The sequence below is a fragment of the Rhipicephalus sanguineus genome, chromosome 6 (genome assembly GCF_013339695.2).
Source record: "Rhipicephalus sanguineus isolate Rsan-2018 chromosome 6, BIME_Rsan_1.4, whole genome shotgun sequence".
NCBI classification, from domain to species: Eukaryota; Metazoa; Arthropoda; class Arachnida; order Ixodida; family Ixodidae; genus Rhipicephalus; species Rhipicephalus sanguineus.
The window spans coordinates 164058392-164077950 of NC_051181.1; the positions used below are offsets into that span (position 1 = coordinate 164058392).

At 44.3% G+C, this 19559-nt stretch overlaps 2 protein-coding genes across 6 annotated transcripts; both read left to right on the plus strand.

Annotated features, from left to right (window-relative positions):
* Positions 1-265: 265 nt before the first annotated feature.
* On the plus strand, positions 266-2960 carry LOC119396968 (uncharacterized). Of its 4 annotated transcripts, none has more exons than XR_007416664.1 (8): positions 266-522; positions 1054-1193; positions 1270-1400; positions 1461-1647; positions 1884-1976; positions 2136-2399; positions 2459-2681; positions 2760-2960. XR_007416664.1 is itself a non-coding variant. In XM_049417293.1 (5 exons), the coding sequence occupies exons 1-4, from the start codon at positions 1892-1894 to the stop codon at positions 2561-2563; spliced, it is 372 nt and encodes a 123-aa protein (XP_049273250.1). In that variant the 5' UTR covers positions 1654-1891; the 3' UTR covers positions 2564-2681; positions 2760-2960. The 4 variants fall into 4 exon arrangements, 1 of the variants encoding a protein (XP_049273250.1); XR_007416663.1 differs by having other exon boundaries at positions 1270-1386; XR_007416662.1 differs by having other exon boundaries at positions 1270-1647.
* A 2876-nt stretch (positions 2961-5836) lies between these two features.
* On the plus strand, positions 5837-18507 carry LOC119396971 (ubiquitin-like protein 4A). 2 transcript variants are annotated; one of them, XM_037664370.2, is made up of 4 exons: positions 5837-6075; positions 6383-6488; positions 6906-7072; positions 16546-18507. In XM_037664370.2, exons 1-4 carry the CDS (start codon positions 6019-6021, stop codon positions 16720-16722), a joined length of 507 nt encoding a protein of 168 aa, XP_037520298.1. In that variant the 5' UTR covers positions 5837-6018; the 3' UTR covers positions 16723-18507. The 2 variants fall into 2 exon arrangements, with proteins under 2 accessions (XP_037520298.1, XP_037520299.1); XM_037664371.2 differs by having other exon boundaries at positions 5837-6066.
* The last annotated feature ends 1052 nt before the right edge of the window (positions 18508-19559 follow it).

Sequence of the window (19559 nt, forward strand, 5' to 3'; positions counted from 1 at the left end):
GCACGCGTGCAAAGACGGTGGCAAAGATTACCGACGTTGCTTGACACGGCTTGGCCTTGGCTTGACCGTAGATGCACAGAACACTTATGTAGATACGTGGACTATTTTTTAGTGCTAGACAAATTATTATTAGGCCCCTGCAAGTAGTACTTTATATTATATATTCTGTTCATTTCATTAAATCAATAGCAATTTATATTTTGACGTTATGACTTGTTTTAACAGTAATCTCTAGCCAAGCCAAAGACGAAGCGCCATGTTTTGGCTTTGTCGACGGTCGGACACTTTTGTCTCGTGGTGCACGGCGTGTGAGCAGTGTGAGCGTCAGGATGTTCGCGTTAGTGCGATTCTTGAACAGTTTTGATAAGAAAGAGTATATAATACCTGCCAATAACATTAAGGACTTTTACCCAGAAAGCAAGGAGGACTTCATTAAAAGTAAAGTCTACAGGACAGAGTGGGTTGATCATGAAGACCCGGAAAACACAGGATCGTACACGTGTAGAATTCTGCTGCTGGCAGGTAAGTAAATGAAGCTAGATATTTATTGCGATTCGACACATGCTATATATATAGGTAGCGTCATTGCATGCCAAACGCATCACCCATCATATCGGGCTCTGGCCACAACCTGTGCCCGCGCTGACGCGATAGCGCGTGGGCGATCGAGAGGCTGGCATATGATTCCACGTGCGTACAGTCATGTGATCTACAACTAACGCTATTCGTTATTCGTATATGCTTGCAGGATTAATATAGGAGTCATCATCTAAATTATGTTGCTTGCTGAACAGTGCCGGCCGCGTTGAATTAACCAGCATTACTCTTGTTGGGAAAAATTCGGACATTTTTATTGTATCGCAGGGTATGTCCTTTCAGTAATGTCGATATATTATGGCTTGTTGCCTTTTTTATCTTAAATTTAATACCTATGCTGAATTGCGTTGCGCTTTTCACTGGCGCAAAACTGCTAAACACACACAGTGTTTATACGTATAGCAGCTTTTCCAGACTAATATTGGCGCATTTTGACTTCATACGTGTGCCTAACAGACTCGGAACAAGAGCTACATAAACAAAGGGGCAGCAAGCGCCTTCCACGGCCTCTGATACACCAGTCAGATATTGACCAAGAGGAAGAGCTCATTGACCTGCAGCTGTCAGCAGTAAACACCAAGCAGACTGCAAAACAGGTACTACCCTAATTGCGCTAAACTTTTGCCACGTTTCTGTCGAAAATTGCTTATTGGTCTTCATTTCTTTTTGCAGGCACACAAAAAAATGAAACAGGATCAGGCTGCATCAAGAAGTGCTGTTTATGAGGAAATTTTGAGCAAGCATGCCTCTCGTGCCCTTGAAAAAAATAAAGCCGCCCGAGCTTTGCAAGTAGGCATTAAAATGTACACTTCTCAGTTTTATTCAGCACTTTTCAACTCCTTACTCTCTTTTCTTGTGCACAGACACCCTCAAACAGGCGTGTGGAGTTCAATGAAGACACCACGAACAAAGAACGCAAGCACAAGCAAATGAGGAAAGAGACTTGACAGGAACCTTATGAGAGTGTGCTGAAAGAGCGCAATGAATTTCGACAAGCGGTTGCCAAAATCAACGAAAGAATTGATCGAATAGACGTGAAGCTTTCAGTGAGTAAGTATACTGCCATTTCTTATATTGCTATATCTTTGTTGTCAAAGGCTGCTTTGGTAGAACCTCTAAAAAAGTGTCAATGGTCTGGACAGCGTGCACTATACCATTTCTAATGCTTGCGGCTGTTCGTGCTTTATTTGACACCGATAGCATAACATCTTATTCTATGTGCTCTTTAGATTTATTTATAGTGTTACCGGCATATATTTCTTAAGTGTTCTTTTCTATACCTGCAGTTGTAGAAATGCTACTGGCGAGAAGTGCCCCTCAGCCTCAAAAGGCACAAAAAAGTGCCCCGCTTCTCGAGCAAGCACAACAGTCCCCTACAGGTAAAGTCTGCAAAACTGCATGAACATTAATGTTTCTAAACTTTTTTTGCTGGTCAAAAAGCTGAACCCTAAGCTTTTTGACTAGATATTGAGAATTAGAGTTGTATCTTGATAACAGCCACTGTAAATTGTTTGTACACTTCTCTACTGTGGGTGCAGATCTGTGGGAGGATGGCCAAGACCTTAATGGTTTGGATTACGAAGTTGAACCGTCACACACAGCCCCCACACCACCACCAGCAGCACACATGGACACTACATCCAAGCCTGCTGCAGACGCACTCCCCACACGTAGAAGCCCAAACGCTTTAAATGCCATTATGTTGCTATTATTTTGCTGTAAACATCAACTTCACTCCTTATTTCTCATCAGCTGCAGACCCAAAAGCCCACACTCCTTTTACTGACATTGGTGATGGCAAGGTAAGTGCACGACTGTGTTCCCTTCATTTCTTTTTTAAAGATTTTGTTCTCATTTACAGTATCACGTGAAAGACGGCCTCATGATTGGAAGCAAGCAGGCGGAAAAAATCCTGGGCCATAAAAAACCTCCACTCGTTGTAAAGGATATGGCCCAAGCCATATGAGGTCGCGAAGGATTGGCGGAGCGAAGTTATGGAGGCAAATTAGCCCCCAAGGACTACAAGAACCCCAACGCAGTCGTGCGGAAGCAACTGAGTCTACACAAGGTTGCTTTGATTATTGGTAAGATTGTGGTCAATTTAATTGTGCTGTACATAATTATGTATCCCACGGCTGTTTTAATTTCTGCCTCCTTTGCAGACACCGTGACACATTGGGGGTCGAGGAGCGGAGTCCCAGTTAAGGAAACGCTGGACAATTTGTCTACCATTTTTTAAAAAAAATTCAAGACGTCAAGAGGACAAAGAGAAAGGAAGATTGAATGCTTCCAAAATCTTTTCTTTTGACTTCACATTATTTCCTTTTTTTAAGTGCCATTCACTTATCAATAAATTATTGTAAAAACAAGTATTTGTTTCTGATATTTATTGAAGTGCACCAGTGGTTCCTAAGACCACTTGGCAAGAGGATACGTTAGGCAGGCGGTCCCACTTGCGAAGTGAGACCACTTGGCAAGTGGAACCACTTGAAGTGGATTATTGAACCTGGATTTGAAGTGGAACCACTTGGCAAGTGGTTCCACTTTGCAAGTGGGACCACTTGCCAAGTGGGACCACTTCAAATCCAGGTTCAATAATCCACTTCAAGTGGTTCCACTTGGAGAAAATTTTCGCCTGGGGCGCTGTTGCATCAGATATCCTGCAGCACTAAAGCCCCTTGAACTGCCTGCGCAAGCCGCAGGGGCGCACAAAATCTGCCTTGTGAATTGTGAAGACGTCAGCAGTTGTTCTCAGACTTCCACCACTGGAGCAAATTTCGGACATCTCTGCAGACCTCTGCAGAATAAACATATCTGTCCGGCTCATCCCTTCATTTTTCTTCTTCCCGAACGTCGTGCCACTCTTCAATATGATCATTAAAACTCCTCTTTCAGAGCTTCCCCTCGCAGGTTTAAGCAGTGCATGTTATGCACAGTTTGTACTGTGCTCTTTTTTTTTTTTTTCATATTATAATGGTGTATGCCTTGCTAACGATGTTGTACGGTAGAAGATGGCGATTGGACTACGCGGAGGACTGGCAGGAGGTGGACAATTTGGATCTATTTTGGGGGTTCGTTCCAGTTTGATAATAAAGGTGCGAATAAGCTTCCCGATGATTACTCATTAGGTGTATATGGTTCGAGGTAAGGGGACATCTCCCGCCACGGAATTGGCAACTGTTTTTTTTTTTTTTTCAAGCCCATCGACCTCATCATTAAGGAATGCCGCCGCGTAGTCTTTTAATGGACCTATGCTATTCCTGCACATTCTAACGTTGTTGCGGCAGTATCATATAGCTCTCGCGCCATATAGTGGAACAAAACGAAAGCTCAGACGTTAACAATGTGGCCACATAAAGCAGGCTGTTGTACATGTGCACGTCGCGTCGCATGACCACTGGGAGCCGTGAGGAGCCACGGAAAAATAATGTGCCGTTATAGTGATTCTGTGTAACGAGACTCCACGCAGGCCATTCGTTTTAGTGGACTGCTGGAACTTTCAAGAACGTTGCCGCGCTTTGTAGCTCTGTGATCGCTCTTCTGATAATAAGTTATACATATGAATTTATTATATAGTACATTTACTACTGCGATAACAAAATAACATTTGGAATATAATATAATAGCGAATGCAATTAATTAAGCACAAAACAGTGAGATGTTAACTATATAAGCGTCTGGTCTGTTCACTTATAGTCCGCCTGTTTCAGATAAATCAAGTAAGCAAAAGTTCAGTACTTGTCCCTCATAAAACTTCTCCAAATAGCGTGCCCAACATAAATAAAGCGTTTTTTCGAGATAAAATATGTGTGTGTATATATTACAGTAAAACCTCGGTGATACGAATCTCGTGGAGTCACCAAAAATATACGTATCATCCGAAATTCGTATCACCAGAAAACATGGAAAATTATTATGCGACAAAAGAAAGCTGGCGCATGTTTTCATTTATGATTTCTCAGGGACGCAGCAACGTCATAAACCATTCTGAATGATTGCTTTTAGATGTGAACGATCATACTTGTACTCGAAAATATGCGGCGCGTGCTCGTGTGTAATTAATTAACCAGGTGTGCTGTGACCCGTGACAGCTAGTAGCCCCTTCCAAATCTTGGCACGCTTTTTTCGCATGACATCAGAGTGCTGCGGCTAAAATGACTTATGGAGCGCTTTGCACACGACTGAATGTAATTGAATGCCACAAAAATTTAGGACCGCTGTCCTTTGCTGTTATTACTTTCTTATCGCGGCAGTGTTTTGGATGTTTTTCGGGAGATTTACTGCCCTGCCCGCACAATCAGGAGGTTCGCTCAAAATTCTGGAATCTCCTGTGGAAATCGGAGACACGTTAAAAGAGAGAGAGAGAGAGAGCTACGTTAGCGTTATCTGTAATCTAAACACGAAGGTGGATGAAGACGCATTGAGACCTCCAAGATTCGCGCGCACAGTCTTCGATGTCTCGGAGGTTACGACGCGCCGCTGATGGCCTGTTCTGACAAACTGGCGGCGCGGCGCGCATGACCGCGCGTGATTGACTGGTCTTCCGCGACAGCACGGGCAGCACCTGTTCGTACCTGCGTGGTAGCATACGTTTGTATCAAATGTCACCGGATGAAAATCGGTTCGTAACAACCGTATTCCATTACATTGCACGCTAATGGGCCTTGGCCGGGACCACAGATAAATTCGTATCACTCCGAAATTCGTACGAGCCGTGATCGTATCACCGAGGTTATGCACAACGTATGTGGAACAATCTTAAGAACTGGGCAAAGTCTAAGCCAGGCCCGACCCTAAGCCCGGAGCTTCAGGACCGAACCCGTGCAGCATAGAGTTACCGTGCAGTGCTCCAATGCAATCATGCTTGAAGCATGGCTTGAAGCCACACAAACTGTTTCGGTTTTGGTTCCGTGAGAAATTGTAATCATGTAAATTGTTACAGATAATCTATTATAAAATAAGCCCTTTTAAGGAAACTGAGCGAGAAGTTAAGGTTGCGGCAAATCGCACAATTCTATAAATGTTTTCGCTAGAGGGCCACACAGCTGGTAGAGCCTTAGCACGTCTAAAACAGTGTAACGTGAAAGAAAATAGTTCAAATACTGCAACCATACGCGAGATTTAAAAGAAACGTTGAGTTTAAAAGAAAATAATAACACCCTAATTCAATACTTACTCTTAGTGTTCTGGTTATACGTATAAAATTGTTAAATAAAAAGTTTTGCCGCATCTCTTGTATCCCTCCGCGTTCACTTGAGTTAGGCCTATGCTTCGTTTGCTCTGTGTTTGTGGACCGGAGGGGTTCGAGTCGAACTTTACCCCAAAATTTTCACCTGTGACTCTCGGACTAGTGACGCGGTCATGATAGAGCAGTAGGACACACTTATCACGTCACAAGAACGCACAAGTAGTAGAGGCAATATGTTTATATCTGTGAAAATCCTTCAGGGTGAAGAATGCACAATAGAGGTAAGTGGGGTACGTAATAACCTTGATTCGTTTTACCATTCTAGCTGCGTCCACTCCCGGCGCTCTTATAACGCGCATCGTTGTGTTTTATTACCTCCGGTTAGACTGGTAAATTCGATGTGCAACCACGCAGCTGCGCCAGCGACAGCCGTACTGCGGCTGGGTTCCTGGTAGCGTCATCAGCTGCTGCTTTGCACTTGATTTGTTCTTTCTACTCCCTTGAAACTATTATTGCTGCCTCACGAGCAAGTGCTAGGGCGGCACCATTTATCGACGCGTAGAGTTCGCCTTCCCTAAAAAGAGCACTTTTTCGCAGGTATCTGCGAGTTCTTCCATCAGCGCAGTCAAACATCTCGTTGCCCAACAACTGCAAATTCCTGTAGACCAGCAGCGCCTAGTGTTCAGAGGCAAGACACTCTCAGGTATGTGTGATGTGTATCTCTGAGTATGCATAGATTTGTTTAATTATTCAGTTTTTCATTTCTCAGTGGCCTAAGCTAAGACGCTCGCCGGGCTTCGAAAGATTGAAGTGTTTCGATAAAAAAAATATAACCAAGGAATCGTTAGTGTTGATCCGTGCGGCCGGCGGGTCTGCGATACTTTCTCGTTCGTTTTCGTGATGTGCCTTTGCCAGTTTTGCTTTTGTCATGTCCGGATCATTGCATTTTGTAGTGGCTTTTTCTTTAGTAACAAGCGATTCAGTGGAGCTGATACACTAGCATGTCCCTATATGCCTCAGGAATGCCAGATTGAGTAATCATTTTCTCGATGCTTACATTGGTAAAGCTATACTGAAATTTATGAATCTGATACGGCATGTTGTTATTGACTTTCTGCAGATAGCCTATCTCTGGGGGACTACAACATTGTAGAAGGGAACAGGCTGCACCTATTTGTTCTTAAGGCAGCTGACAATGCTACAGTCGTGTGGGACCAAATGCGCAAATTCCTGCTGTCCCAATTCTCCCATGAGGATGCTGAGAAAGTGTTAGAAGAATATAAAAAGGTATGTTCGTCTTTTACCGTCACTTGCCTTGCATGTGTTAAGTGTGCAGCTGCATTAACCATTTTCTGAATGCTTCATTTATTTATAACAAGTTGTTTAAAGTTATTGGATGTGTAATAGAAACACAGAGAAAAAAAATGTAGGTTATGCAGCACGTTGCATTCATCATAGTCGGTTACAACCTAAGAAAAAATGCCGGCTCCACCCACAGCCATATCGCTGACCCTCCCACACAGAATTTGCATAAATGCTCCATCCAATAGCACTTGTGCCGCCCAAGTGCTTCTGTAGTGTTTCAGATAGTTTACTTTCCCATGCAGACACATGCTTGTGTTGCTGGTTTTAGGTTGGAAACTTGAACGTCCTGGCAAATCTTGTCAGGGTTTCTGACATCGCTGTTCAGCCAAACATAATGTTTTAAATACTTATGACAAACCTTTAACTCCTAATATGCATGCTGTTTACATTAGCCAAGATAAAAGTACTTACGGTTCAAGCAGAAACCAGCTAGCACGACTCTTTCATAGGTGAAGGGAAGTTGCACCGTGATTCTGTGGGCAGACTTGCCATTTTTTCTTAGGTTGTCACCGAGTGTACACTCTCTTTCATCGTGGGCTTCATACAGGTAGTGATGCTAAGCTTATGTGCCTGTGTTGTTTCACTAAGGTTGGTCCTCACTAATGAGCGACCAAAAAATTCTGAGCTGCTCATGGGCAAAGTGCCCATTTCAGGATGAAAAATGCTGGGCGCAGTGCACTGCAGCTGAAAGTGGCTATGCACGTCAAGCGAGAACCACCGCCTAAGCTTCCATATAAATGGCATCACTGTGTCCACCACAGAATCTGCAACAACGAGGTGGCAGATTGTATTGTCCTTGGTTGACCTACCTCACTGGAGCACACCTAAATATATTTCGTTTTCTGGTGCCCTTGGTGCTCTTGCTATTTAATCGACATCACTGCTGCCTGTGCCAGGGCCACCAGTGACAATTGCTAGCACATCTATCGCAGAGATCTCTGTGTAATCGGCAGTCCACTGTACCGTGTTGGCAGCTCATATGCTGAATACACGTTTTGGTAAATTGACGATTACAAGTTCGTTTGCATTGGGCAACTTTCCAGTTGCAGCAGTGCGATTACTGAAACCTGAATAAGCAGATCATTCATATTTTCAACTATTATAATGTGAAGCATTTCATCAGAATCTCCAAAACTCACAGGGTTCCTTATGCATTCATCTAAGACGACCCTATAGCTAGACGGCGATAGCTATTTGGTGTGTCTATTTTATCATCATCATATGAGTTCAAGGTCGTGGGAGTAGTTGCACACTTTCTTGACGCTGTGACTGATGGTGATGATGAATTATAGCTTGGCCCTTTGTGATGTGTTGGCAGCTCTCAACCAGCCACTTGTTACGCACTTCAAATGATGTGATGCCTGGTGCAATTCAATGCTTCTGCCACACGTTATTGTATCTCCTTGCCTGAAATGGCGACATTACAGGGCCTTTTTCCTAAGTAGATTCAAGCACTGGCGTGGCTATCAGTGGTAGAATACCTCGGTTCAATTCTCGCTTGAACCCTGATCTTTATCTGTTTTTTATTGAGGTCATGTGGGGTTTTGTATTGTATGGCGTGTTTTTTTATCTGATGAGAAGGCACTTAAGGCTTTCACCTTAACTCTTTCCGTACCACGCCCATAGGGCATCAATAGCCCGCTATCAATGATTTGAATTGCTGTTTTTGAACCATTCTGCGCCAATCACGGACACGCTGCGCCATCCGTCATAAAGGCAAAGAACTGCAGTTTTCTTCTTTATGTAGTATGTTTTTCTTCCTACGTGGCCTTGATTTTTTAACGCACCCCAAAGTTGCACGATGGTCTAAGTGGAAAGCGAGAATGGCCGTTGCCGGATGCGGCATGCTCATGCGCTTTGAAAGACCGCAGATATCAGCATCCTGGAGTGTTTGTGGCTAATTGTATTGATTTAACAAGCAGCAGCGAGTCTGAGGATGCTGCTTTTTGGTCGGACTTTGAGTTTGAGAGCAATGATGATGCAAACCTGCCCGGAACATTGGTCAGCTTCGCTTTCTGCTTTGGACCGTCTTAGTTTGCGTTTCAGCACCAGCCTGCCAGTATGGAAACTTATAGCAACTGTAAAAAATTTAAGTGCGACTAGAAAACCAAGCAGAAAACAAGAGTTTACTGCAAGACATGTCACGTTAACACTATGCTTTACATCCAACTGCTTTGCAACATGACACGCCCAATTGTAGTGCTTACAGTAAGGTTTTTGTCAGGAGAGTCCTGCTTAATGAAAAAGTTTTAATTTTGGGGGGATGGTGCCTATTAGGTGACATTACGTTTTGTATATCTCATAATTCCTGTTATGTGTTTCTTTTAGAAGATGGAAGCATGTCTACAAACTCTGTTCAATGTTGTCCTATAATCTTGAATTTGGCAGTTTATATCGCTCGCATAACATAAATCTTGGTAATGAATCTTGTATGAGTGATAAGTTCATTCATTGCACTTTTCGTTGATGTATTACATAAAATGTTAGGTGCAGTAGTTCCTTCTGCAAAAAAGATCTAGTGTAACCTACAAAAACCCATCTATTTTCTCGGCAGTATGGAAAGACTTAAAGGGCCCCTAAAGCACCTTCAATGTTCTTTTAACATTTCAAGCAAACATGCGTATTGAGTTCAGAATGCGATTATGACCAACATTGCTAAATGTGGCAGCGCTTCATGCCACGAGCATGCCACAAAAGCAAAACACCATCCCGTGCTCCTCTCTCGGCCTTTCAGTTTCCCCAGCATTGGTTGTGATATCAGCACCTGCATCTGGTCATGTCAGCAGCACCTAAAACCTGTTCTTCTGCACAATATATACGCCCGCTCCCTGCTCTTCCTCCTCGCCCGCCGAGGAGGCGAGATGAGCCGACTAACGGAGCCTAGCGAGTGAAAGAGGGAAACGAGCGAGGGCCTCATTTCGATCATCAAACGCCTGTAACTAACCACTAGACCACCACGGCAAACCGTGGGCGTGGCCATATTGAAAGCAAGCGGCCATTTTGAAAGTTTTAGCACCTGACGTCATCACAACTAGGCAAACCGCTGCGTGAAGTTACCAGAATTAGTACTGTAGCCTGACGTCAAGCTAGTGTCGATGTCGGTAGGTGCGCCATGGTGAAATTGACTTTAATGTCAAAATGAAATATCTTTTCAGCGTTTGCTGAGCTTCAAACCCGTCTCTGTATACAGGAGATCTTTATGGCAGAGTGAACTTACCTTCGAAAAATGGTGTCAGGACCCCTTTAAAAATAATATTGTGCATTGATATAGCCTTGCACAAGTGTCATATGCATGGCATGTTAATGTCATATAATGGCAACAAGCAGCAAGCTTGATGATAGTATGCACTGGCTGATGTGAACATTGTCTGCTACAATGTTTGGTTGCATACCTTACCAGAATTTTCCGTGCAGGCCTATTTGGAAGAAAAAGTGTGTGCTAATAGGTGTGGGTTAACCCTTTGAGGGTCAAAGACATACACGTACAGTCGCCGACCGTTTATTCGGACTTGGCGGGAACAGCCAAAAAGTCCAAATAATCGAGAGTCTAAAAAAAAAAGGATTCACCAGGAAAAAAAAAAGCACCTTTACTGGCCAAGTGGCCGGAAAAACTTTGCAATTCACGTCTGCACACAAGCATGCTTACAGACAGGCAAGTCTGCTTTTATTTCAGCCAGTGTTTGGCCATCACTGTAGGTTGTCAAAAGCGCTGTTATGGCCTGCGCTAAATCCGCATTTTAAAACGTGTCACATGCACATCGTCAGAGTCACCGTCCACCTGCGCTGGTTCGAGGACCTGACAGACGATCTCATCATCGTCCAACTTGGTGAAAACTCCCGAGCAACGTCGGATTTAGGTTAGCTGCCTTCGACCTGGCGAATAATCACGGCTTTTTTTGCCATTGTCAGTGTCTTGTAGTAGCCGCGTTTTTTTCATTAGTATCGACGGCGCAGATGGAACGGGTAGTGTCAGAGCCATTTCAGCAGATCAGGCCTTGCATGTCAAGCATCAAACAAGAGAGCGAGACACAAAGCGCGAGACGCGGATCAGCCTTAGCCGCATAAACAGCTGACAACGCAAACCCTAAAACGCCAAAACGGAACGACGCCGGGCTAGTTTGGGCTGCAGTGCTCGTGGTGTACTTCTCTCTTTGTCCGTGTCGTAAGTGTGGTCGTTCTCACATGCCGCACCGAGCTACTACGAGCGTGGCTTGGCTTGGCTTGCGGTTTGGCCATGGTAGCCATTATATGGATACTCGGCTGGCTAAAGCCGGAAGGTGACCAGTACATGTAGCAAAGAAACATAGCCTTAGAGATTGGCAATTGTACTTTCGGCATGAATTTTTACAATGGCACGATCTCCAGCCATAGCCAGTGCAACCTTTCAGTGCTGGCAACCTAGCAAAAATGTTGTAAACATTGCGGACAGCTTGTCATGACGTTCATCGTCGCACTTAATCAGCCAGCCGGAGTCCGAAAAATCGAATGGCGCATTGTGGGGCATCTGAATTTTCGGTCGTGAATTTACATTACTTCAATGGGGACAAGTGGCGGTGCCACAAAGTTGTTTGAATAAACGAGCATGTCCGAATTTTCAGCGTCCAAATAAATGGTCGGCAACTGTACGTCATTCGCAACAGCCACAAGACTCAAAAGATGTACGTGTATGTCATTGCCTGTATGTTTAAAACGCGCACCCTTTTCAATCATTGCTCTTGCTTGGCATGTGCTGCCTCACTGCGGGAATATGCGGAAATTTTTTCCTTGCGCCGATGTCTCTCCGTTTTTTTTAATGCTTTACTACAGCGGTGCGCCGGCTAGTTTCAGTTCTGTTCTTCGGCCAGTTCCCGCTTGTTGTGCTTGCAAAACTGATGGCTTTCCAGTTGAGAATCTTTCAAAAGGTGACCGAATTGTTATTCTCTCGTTTATTGCTCCCCAACACGCGATTACGCCTGTTTTTGTGCAGGCACTGACTGACACAAACGACATCGCTGTGGTTGCGTTTCCTCTTTCGGGGACTCACAAAAACCGCTTCAGTCTCGTTGGCGATAAGATGAAGGATTATTATAGGTTTCGGACTTGTTTTCACTTTCTGGATGCGCTCACAACTATGCAGTTTTCATCAGTGCGCTCATCCATGCAGTTTGCTTTCACTATGGAAGTGCGTGCCGATTTTTCTGCCGCAAGTGAGTCTAGTGGCGATTCCTCCGAATCTCCGCTCGACTGCTGAATCAAAATCCAATCCAGTAAATGTCAGCCCATCATACAAGAAGTTACTTACGAGTTGAGACTCATGTTGATGAGTGAGCTACATCTCAAAAGCGTGCGCAGCTAGACGATGCTGGTTGGATCAAAAGTGGCTTTTCTCCCCCCTTGTTTCCACTTAACGCCTCTTTATGCACTTATTTTTGTACATCTGAACTACACAGATGTTTCTTTCAATGCATAATTTTTTAATATTCGTATAGGTTTCTTTTTTAGAATTCATCTTGCTGTGACTTGCGAATAAACCATGTGTATGTAACCACACAAATTACATTTTTTTGTCACTTAATGGTCACCCAAAAAATTTTAGATTATTTTCTTAAATAAATTGATCTGAAGAATTTAATTTAGCAATAAAAAATACACATTTCTGGGATGCATTCCGCAAAAAATATCGACCCTCAAAGGGTTAAAGGACCCTCGACACCAAAATTTCAAACGCTAAATGTAAGTGTTCTGCTCTGCATACATAAGGTACCTCTGACTGCATATTATTGACACACCTAGCCTTGAACATATTTTAAAGAGACACCTAAAGTGAGACATTGAATCAGTTTTAACGTGATAGCGTTAAAAAGCTAGTTTTGCAGAAATTTTGGTGTTTGTGTCGTCGGTGTCTTTAGTTGTGAATGAAAGATGAGCGTTGTCCGTGAGTAATAATTCAAGGTAGATGCAAATAAAGAAATAATAAAAAATCTTTGGTTCGAGTGGGAGCGAGGATTCGAACCTGCGACCCTTCGCTTCGTGGCGCGATGCATTTAGCTGCTCGGCCACCACGCATACATCCTCTAGCATACTAACGGCAAGCTATTTATTTATATACATCATTTAGCGTTGGGAGTACGTACATCTCGGATGTTCTTCAGCGGCTTGACAGAAATCCTGCGAGGTGGCGCAAAGGACCTACAGACACGCTTTCCTTGTTTTGTTGCACCACGTGCATAGATCCAGGAGCCGGCATACGTCCATGCTTTGGCTTTTCTTGCAGCACGGTTTAGGTGTCAACCGAGATGCGAAGCCAGGCTAGCGATTTGGAAGGCAGTACGAACATGGTCCAATTACGCTGTTGTGTTCTACTTTTGAAGGCAAAGCTCAAGCGTCCTCCATGTTTTACAGCGAAAGCTGTTATGAGATCACAACAAGGGCCGTTTTTGGTGCCGTACTTGTCTGCTGCCACCGCCGGTGTCCGTAACCACTGTCACGCGAAATAAAAAAATTTCCAGAATGGAACGAGGTTCGAACCTGGGCCCTCTGAGTGGGAGCCCAGTGTTCTACCTCAGAGCCATACCGGTGCTTGAAACTGCTTTGCAAAAAGACCCTATAGAGGCTTCATGTTGGGAAGGAACCACATTAACATATATAATATAGCGTGGTAGAAGAGTAAAATAAAAACGCCAGGCCTGCGCGGAAAGCGCAGCACAGTCACAGCGAAAGCTGGAAGAGCGGCTTTTCTAGAGCCCGTTATAAACTCTCCTGTGGCTACTAATACAGGTATATAAATAATAACCAGGCATCACACAATGCCACTTGCGCAATGAGTGGGTTGTTGAATGCTTCCAACCCATTACAAAGGGCTCAGCCATATTTCGTCATCAGCTGTCGCATCAACAAAGTGCACATAATGCCTCACAGATGCTACTTCGCTTTTCTGCAGAATGACGAATGATGTCGTGATGGGTGCTTCCCAACTTCACAAAAACTATGATTTGTGCCGTAGTGGGTACGTTGCTAGTGTACTTTTATTAGTAGCCACAAGAGAGTTTATGATGGGCTCTAGAAATGTCGCTCTTCCAGCTTTCGCTGTGTCTGTGCTGCGCTTTCCGTGCAGGTCTGGTGTTTTTTGACTGATAAATTATACTCTGAAAACTCCACTGTTTTTTTCACCACCAATTGTGTTGTCTGTGTGCCATGTATTGGCACAGCAAACCATCAGTGAAGCAACAAAATCTGCTGGAGACACTTAGCTGCGTGTCAGCCTGATTATTATTCTCTTTTTTGCTGATGACAGCGTTGTGCTTGTCTTGTGGCTGAGGAATTTCATTATAGCAAAGTTCAGCTGTAGTATTTGGTTACCAAAGGTCACCATCTATGGTGGCTTTGTGCATCTCAGCACAGTGTCACACGTTCACATCCTTGCTCTAATGGCTGCATTTCGGAGTGGGTGTAATTAAGAATGCTTGCATACTTCAGTTTAGGTACACGATCAGCTATGGCCATAACTGATCCGGAGTCCTCCGCTACAGTGTGCCTCTTAATGTATACACAGAGGATAAAAAAACCAGCGGAAAACACAGGACACAGCAAAAAGAAGTCGACGGGACAAGCTGTGCTTCTGAAGGCACGAGGCACACAGGTGGCCTCTTTTCGCTGTGTCCGGTGTTTTCCGCTGGTTTTTTATCCTTTGTGACTATGTGCCAACTAGCCAAGTCCAATGCCTTAATGTATAGTTTTGGCAGTTGAAATATTGGAAATAAAATTTTTAAATTTTATACCAAGCATTGTACATTAGGACACACTTGTTTATGCTTTCACTCGATTTAAGGTACAGCGCTTTGCAGAACTTTTGCCGTCTTTATAGTCATTGTTACTGTTGTATTTTCTGTTTGTGTATGTAGGAAGATGTGCAAATTACCTATCCTGGTGGGGAAGCCTGCCTGAGTACGCTCACCTAGTCTGCATGTATTGAAAGCGGCATGATGGGCCACTGTTTCAAGTTCTTAAGGCAAATGCTGAAAATTCCTTGCGAGAAGGGTCACTTGGCGGAAAGCTGGCATGTTGTACAAGAAGTCACATGACCATCTGCGCACCTCGTGGCTCCGGGTGTGCGAGCTGCACATTCAGTTCATCTTTACAGCGTTTGTGTTAAAGGGACCGACAACTGATCTTTTTTGACCCATTTTTTTAAGGCGCGACAGAAGCTGACCCTTCGCAGTGTTTGTAGCTGCAGTAGTTAATCCCAAAAGCACGTAGTTATTTTACAAGCAGTACGTATTTTTCGATCTGAAAGGCTCTAAACACGCGCGCACCTTTCCTCCAGCAACGCTGAGAATTGATAGCGATGTCACCAGCCCTTCTCGCGATTTGTGAAAGCTATCGCTCTGCTTTTGCAGGAGTTCCTGTAACTATGCTTAACCACCTCTATTTATAGCTTTTCAACTATTTTTGAAAATAACAAGCTGTTACAATGAAATGATGTGCCATTATACACCTTCCCTGTATCTGTATCACGTTGTGTGCGCATGCGTCCAAGGTTGCCTGCGCCTGTGTCATGGGTGGCTTGTCTCGGCGTCGTTACTCTCTCGATGCACGAGCCAAGCCAAGTCATCGAAAACATCACTACGCGTATGAGAGGCCGTGCCGAGTAGCAGCGTGCGTCATTTCAGAGACAAGGTAGCAAAACTATGTCGCTCCAAAATCTTAGCAACCTGGAAACTGCGTGCACGGTCTTTGAGCACACTGAAAAGTTGCTCAAGGCGCGCTGATGATCATGGGATCGTTATGTCACGCGAAGGCAGTGCCACTTTAATACATACTACTAACGCAGGCCTATATGTACATTTTTATGGAGTAATACTTTTTAATATAAAGAAACGAACAATATTTCAATACTAACAAAAAAAATCGTCGACTGCGTACAGCAATCAAAGGTCACGTGGCCGGGTTCATCGGATCGTTCATGTTTTTGCCGCCAGAGGTGGCACAGGTCATTTTTCGCGACTTTCACTTCAATAAAAATATAAATCCATCTCTCGCGAAACAAGCAGGGTTGGTTTGAGTCACTGAGACGGACAACCTTTCCATCAGTGGAGTCATCTCATTTCATGTTCTGGGCAGTTGTCGGTCCCTTTAAAACAGTGTTTGCGTGACTCAGCCTAAAGTCACATGACCACCTGTGTGCCTCGTGCCTTCAGAAGCACAAGTTGTGTATTGTTGCAGTGGTGTTTGCTTGAGTAAAAACCAGGAAGCAGCATTCGCATGACATAAAATGCACGGTAAAATAGTCATACCGGGTGGCTTACAACTACGAGTCATCCTAGGCAAATGCATAGGAGTCCCTGTGAGTTTTTTGTAAGTGATTGCGATTGGTCATCGAGTGTGTCTTGAACCTGGAACACCGATCATCTCTGCAGGACTTCTCCCAATCCGTTGCCAGCCTGAGCCTCGATGACATTGAAAGATTGGCTAGCAGCAGTCTGGGAACAACCTCCACAACTACTTCCACCTCGGGCGACGCAGCGTCCAGACCTCCGCCAGGTCGAGGCAGTGGTAGCTCGCTGTTGGTTCTCAGCAACGATGAAGCCTCCTAACAATGCTACAAGACCTCCTCTCTCGCCCCCTTTCTGCCCCTTCTCTCTCTTCCTTTTGTGTGGCACTCGCGGGCTCATTTCATCTGTGTAAACCCGAGAGACACACGTTGCAGATGGTCCAGCCACATCAAATGATGAGCTCCTCCTGTTATCTGGCACTTCAATGGCCAGGAGCACAAACAACATGAAGGAAGCACATTGCTGCAATTTTGTGTGTCCAGTGTGGGTGATGCCATTTGCCATCTCTTCGTTTTGATGCCTCAGGTGGTCTGCCACTGGCAGCAGCTGCAACAAATCGGTATTTGAAATAAAAAGTGCCACAAGCACTTGTGGTGATATGCTTTGGTTTCACAACGTGCAACAGCACTGATGGACATTTTTCTTCTGTGTTAGCGCCAGTTTGCTTCCCAGCGCTGTTTTGCCTTTTTTTGTATTTTCCCCCAATACATTTGTCTGTCACATTGTGTTTTCTGGCATCAGAGAGGAATGTACAATCAAGGTTGTTGCTGCATTGGCCCACCACCTCTTTGCTTATGTATGTGTTGGATGCTGCTAGCACTCTTAGTATGGAATGCAGTGAGACTGAACCGAGGGCCTACTGGCTCGTTTGTCGTTATTCCACATACTCTTTGCCATCACAACATGCGCATGTGTGAGAATTGATGAGACCCTGTGTTTTGTCCATTTACTACTCTTCATTATGCTGTATGTGTACCTCGGCTTGTGGAGAAAAGACAGTGTGTGGAGTGGCCATTGGAAGCTACGTAGAGAATTGGTGAAGAATGCAGTGTTTGTGTGTGTAAATGTGGAAAGACGAGGTGGTTTGTTTTTTGAGGTGGGACATGGCAATGTGGCTTTGGACACTGAAAGCTGTGCTTGGGGCCCCGAGGAGAGCAGGGAGTGAAACAAGTGCTTGTTTCTGCGCTACCAAGGAGACAATTTGCCGGAGCACACAGGAGTGTCTATGTGTGTGGTACCAAGATTCGTGCGAGGTAGTGGTCTGTGTCTTGCAGTGAGAGCCGAGTGAAGTCCACAATTTGCCGGTGGCACACTACTCTGTATTTAAGAACCACTTATCTTTCTTTTGTTACACCCTTGTCCAAGATGAGCAACACACTTCTCTTTTGTACATACAGTTGTCTTGAAATGAACACGTCTGACCCAATGCCCACTTGTATTTTGTAATGGTCTAACGTGCAGGTATGATTTGTTGGGTGGCTTTTTAAGAATGGTTGCTCTCACACATGTAGTTGTCTCCAAACAGTCGTGACACTTTCATCATTGTTTCTTCATTAAGTTAAGCTGCCTACGTATCTACTTTTAAAATAGACGCAACAGGAGGGTTTTCCTTGTTGCATATTCTCAAGGGAGCTGGGAAAGGTCCTTCTGTTTATTTTTCAATAGCCTGTGAAATTCAGTGCCACTATTCTGGCGCTCATTACTGCAAACTTTTGTCAGTCCTGTTGACAAAAGCCGTTTATTATTTACGAAGACTGGTTCAGCCTCACCAGATCACGGGGAAACATACTTGCGAAATGTTCTACCTGGCAGAATATAAGCTCAAGTCAGCTGGGCAGTAGTATGCTGACAGGACATTGTGTTGACCATTGTTTTTAGCACCTCCTGTCTTTATTGCGCAATTGCATCAGTCATTTTTTTTATATGGTACATTTTCTGTTCATGCAGCAATTCCCATTATGCAAAAGAATTCTGCCCTGCTGCCTTGACTTCCACACAAGTACTCTTGTAATGAGGTTCCCACATAGCCAATAAAGTTCACTTTTTGTGCTATAATTTGTGTCGCCGAAGGAGCCATTTGACTCCATGAAGCTGGATGACCAGCGAAGCTGTAGCACATCGCACAGGATTAGACGAGGGTACATGTATTTATTAAAAGAGTACTGACATGAATTTTAAATATTTTGGGTTGCTCTAAATGAAAACACGGGTGTCAAGAACCCTAAAAAGAGTGTTGTACTGCTTGGGAATGCATTGAATATATTTTTAATATCGCTGCCTTATAACAGCAATTTCGGTTTCGGTATCGAGGGGGTGGCTTTGCAGTGACGTGTCAACACAAATCTGACATCACGGGAAGACTGCAATTCTCGACATACTAGCAACAGCTGTCGGTTTGCTGTCAGTCGCACGTGGTTCACATAAACAACGACGAGTGAATTGTCTTCCAGAAACTCGGAGCAATTTCTGCGATTTAGGCTGCATGCAGGACGCAGATTTCGCAAACACAGCGCACTGTATTGACCAGTCGTGATAATGTCCATTGCGGTGGGGCTGGCTTGCAGATGCTGGGCAGCGAAAACTAAAATCAAAGTAGAATATTTATATGTGTTTGGCTCCGGTGTGTGAAGAGCGTTGATAGTGTGCATGCTGGAAATGAAAATTGTCCCTTTTGGGGTGCCTCAAAATCTTGTCTGTACTCCTTTAAGCAAAAGCCTTGTATGTTGCATGAGTTGAGAGATTTTGCGAAACCTGCTGAGGCACTGCGAGACTTCGCAAGACCTGGGGCAAAATGTCGCACGACGTCATCAATGATGTTACAAAATGGCGTCATCATGACGTCACAGATCATTGAAATTTGCGACGTCATCACATGGCATCATCGCTTCATCAAAGGTGGGCCGATCTCGGAGGTAGTGCAACAAGGGGTGAGGTTCAGAAAGCTTCAGGATAGCTGGTAGATGTGTGAATGCGATTGGGAACATCCAAGTCAATGAGTGTCTTGTAAGAGCATATGCCTTCGCTGTTCTCTCCTTAGCGTTTGCTATTGGAACTGTCATTTTTTTTCATTTGGTGGTAGTGGTAATGGTAGTCAAGGG